Here is a 2,544-nt window from a genome sequence, read left to right as displayed (position 1 = left end):
TGGCCACTGTATAGCTTTGACCGCAAATTCTCCCTACCAGAACTCGGTCTGTCGTGTCCATGGTATCACCCCACTGAATGTCCTCCCCAAGTCTGAGAATGACGTCCTCGCTTCTGACCTTGAAGCACTTTCTCTTCTTTCCCCTCTGCGTCGGCACTTCAGGGTCTTCTGTAGTATCCCCTAGCTGGTTAGGGTTTGGGTCAGGGGTTTCAGGGCGAGGGAGCTCGGCTGCTGGTATCAATTTTGAGAGAGGGGGCGCCGTTGTGTAGATGCCAAATGGATGCGCCTCAGGTACCAGATCTTGTGGTATTTCCTGGGCCAGGGTGTGAGCTCTCAGAGGGTTGGATGAGGATTCACTAGGGTGAGATGAGAGGGGGGTTTGAGAGCTAGCCACCTCAGGGTTTGAGTGTAGGCAGGCAGTGACAAAAATGGAAGGCGAAAGAGACTGCGACAGTGAGGGAGGAAACGGCCAGATCGAAGGAGGCTCTGAGAAAGTAATAATGGAGCAGGAGGGTCTAGAAATGGAAGGAAGGCCCTTGATGGTAGACGACAGGTCACAGCAGAAAGTTAAGATGTCGTCTGCGACGGAGCGAGGAGTTTGCCAGATATTGACATTCTCCAACGGGTCTTCCGAGTAGTCTACTAGGTCAAGTTCCATACCTGTTCCAATGTGCTCTCTGCCAGCTGCCTCCAGGACCATCATAACCGTCGCCGCAGGTAGGGTATCGGAAATCGGTTGGAGGCACAGTGAAACGGGTAGGAGGCGTCTTCAGGTTTATGACTTGTCTTTGTAGAGCTCTATTTTTCTGCTTCAACTTCTTATTTTTCTTATACCACAGACTTAGGTGTAAAAGGAGATTGTCACTCTTAGCTATTTGGATTTCACTCTACGCCTTTAGGGTTTGATTCTCCTTTTGAATGTACCTATTTAGTGTCTCCAGCTCGAAAATTTCTTGTTTTAAAACATTTATTACTGGAGGTTCTTGTGGTTTACTAAACTGGACTTCTTCTTGATTTAAAACTGATGTTCTTGCCGCATCTCTTTTCTCCAGGGACTCAATATAATCATAAATCTCCTGCTGTACAGGATCAATTTCAGGTGTTCTTCGGCCTGGGCTCTGAGGAGGTGTGATGAAAGTTGGCAGAGAAACCCTTGAATCTTCCTCTGCTTCTAAGTTGATATGCTCCATACTTTTTGAAGGCAGTTCTTTTGTTGCTGGATTGAGTCTACAGTCAAGCTCGAAAATTTCTTGTTTTAAAACATTTATTCTTAAGCTTGTCATAGGAGGCATTTGAATTTTTGCTTTCTTCCTCCCTATCTTAGGCTTTTCTGTTTTGGGTGTGATCTCTGCCTTTTTGTTGGCTTTGTTTCTTCTAACAACTTTCTTGTTATTGGTTCGTAGATTTTTGTGGAGTGGTTTCTGAGAGATTGAATTCGGATATTCCACAGTGTTCATCATTTTTATTTGTCGATAATGAACTTAAAAACTTTTTGAACCATCTCAATAGCATATCTAATGACATCAAGTTCACTATGGAGATGGAGGAGAATAATTGCATACCATTCCTGGGCATTCTCCTCATAAGAAACAAGGATGGCTCCATAGGTCATAAAGTATTCAGAAAAAAGGCGCATACTGATAACTACCTCCATGCTGATTCACATCACCACCCAGCCCAAAAGATGGGGGTGCTGCAGACCCTCTTCACTAGAGCTTGTAGAATCTCAGATGAAAACCACGCTGAAGAAGAGATTACATACTTAAAAAGAACTTTTGCCAACTTAGGATACAATAATAAGAGCATCTTCAAAGCCATTCAAAAGGCCAAGTCAGGTAACAATACAAGCAAATCAATAAACCCCATGACTTCTAATGCCTACCTCCCATACATTCAAGGAGTCACTGACAAGCTAGCCAAAATTCTCAGAAAGAAAGATGTCAAAACTTCATTCAAACCTTTGTCTACTATTAAACAAAGAATGAAATCAGTAAAAGACAGCCAGGAACAGCTACAACAGAAAGGTGTTTATATCATTAGCTGCTCTTGTGGAGAACAATATATAGGGGAAACCGGCAGGTCAGTGAGGATTAGGCTTAAGGAGCATAGTGCAGATATCCGTAAAGAAAGAATGCGCTCTTCAGCTTTAGCTGAGCATGTAGGTAAAACTAACCATCATATATGCCTCGAAGACACTAAGGTCATTGCGAATGAAAAACACCATTTCAAGCGGAAAGTTCGTGAGGCTATTGAAATCATTAAACACCCTCGTAACCTTAATAGAGATGGAGGCTTGGAAATTAGTAAAAATTGGAACCCTCTACTTACCCCCATTGAATAAGTTATCCCTTCCAATTTTGAAAATCAAACCTAATCCTTTAGCTTTAGGCTCTTAAGAACTTTGCAAAAAAGAAAAATTATAGCTTTTAAGGTTAGTTATATTAATTAAATATAACAATATAAAACTACTCTCACATGTTTAATTTTAATTAATAGTTGAAATAAAAATAAATAAATAAAAATAAAAATAAAATAAATAAATAA

General features: G+C 41.2%; 1 protein-coding gene across 1 annotated transcript; it reads left to right on the top strand.

Annotated features, from left to right (window-relative positions):
• The first annotated feature begins 1,534 nt into the window (after window positions 1-1,534).
• Window positions 1,535-2,341, top strand: LOC149154736 (uncharacterized). Its single transcript, XM_089444217.1, has one exon. It carries the CDS (start codon window positions 1,535-1,537, stop codon window positions 2,339-2,341), a length of 807 nt encoding a protein of 268 aa, XP_089300343.1.
• Window positions 2,342-2,544: the final 203 nt, after the last annotated feature.

Source organism: Pinus tabuliformis, chromosome 9 (assembly GCF_031772625.1).
Source record: "Pinus tabuliformis cultivar Carrire ecotype Pingquan chromosome 9, CPIR1, whole genome shotgun sequence".
Taxonomy (NCBI): Eukaryota; Viridiplantae; Streptophyta; class Pinopsida; order Pinales; family Pinaceae; genus Pinus; species Pinus tabuliformis.
Note: the sequence above shows the minus strand (reverse complement) of the source record. Positions and strands in the feature narration are given on the sequence as shown.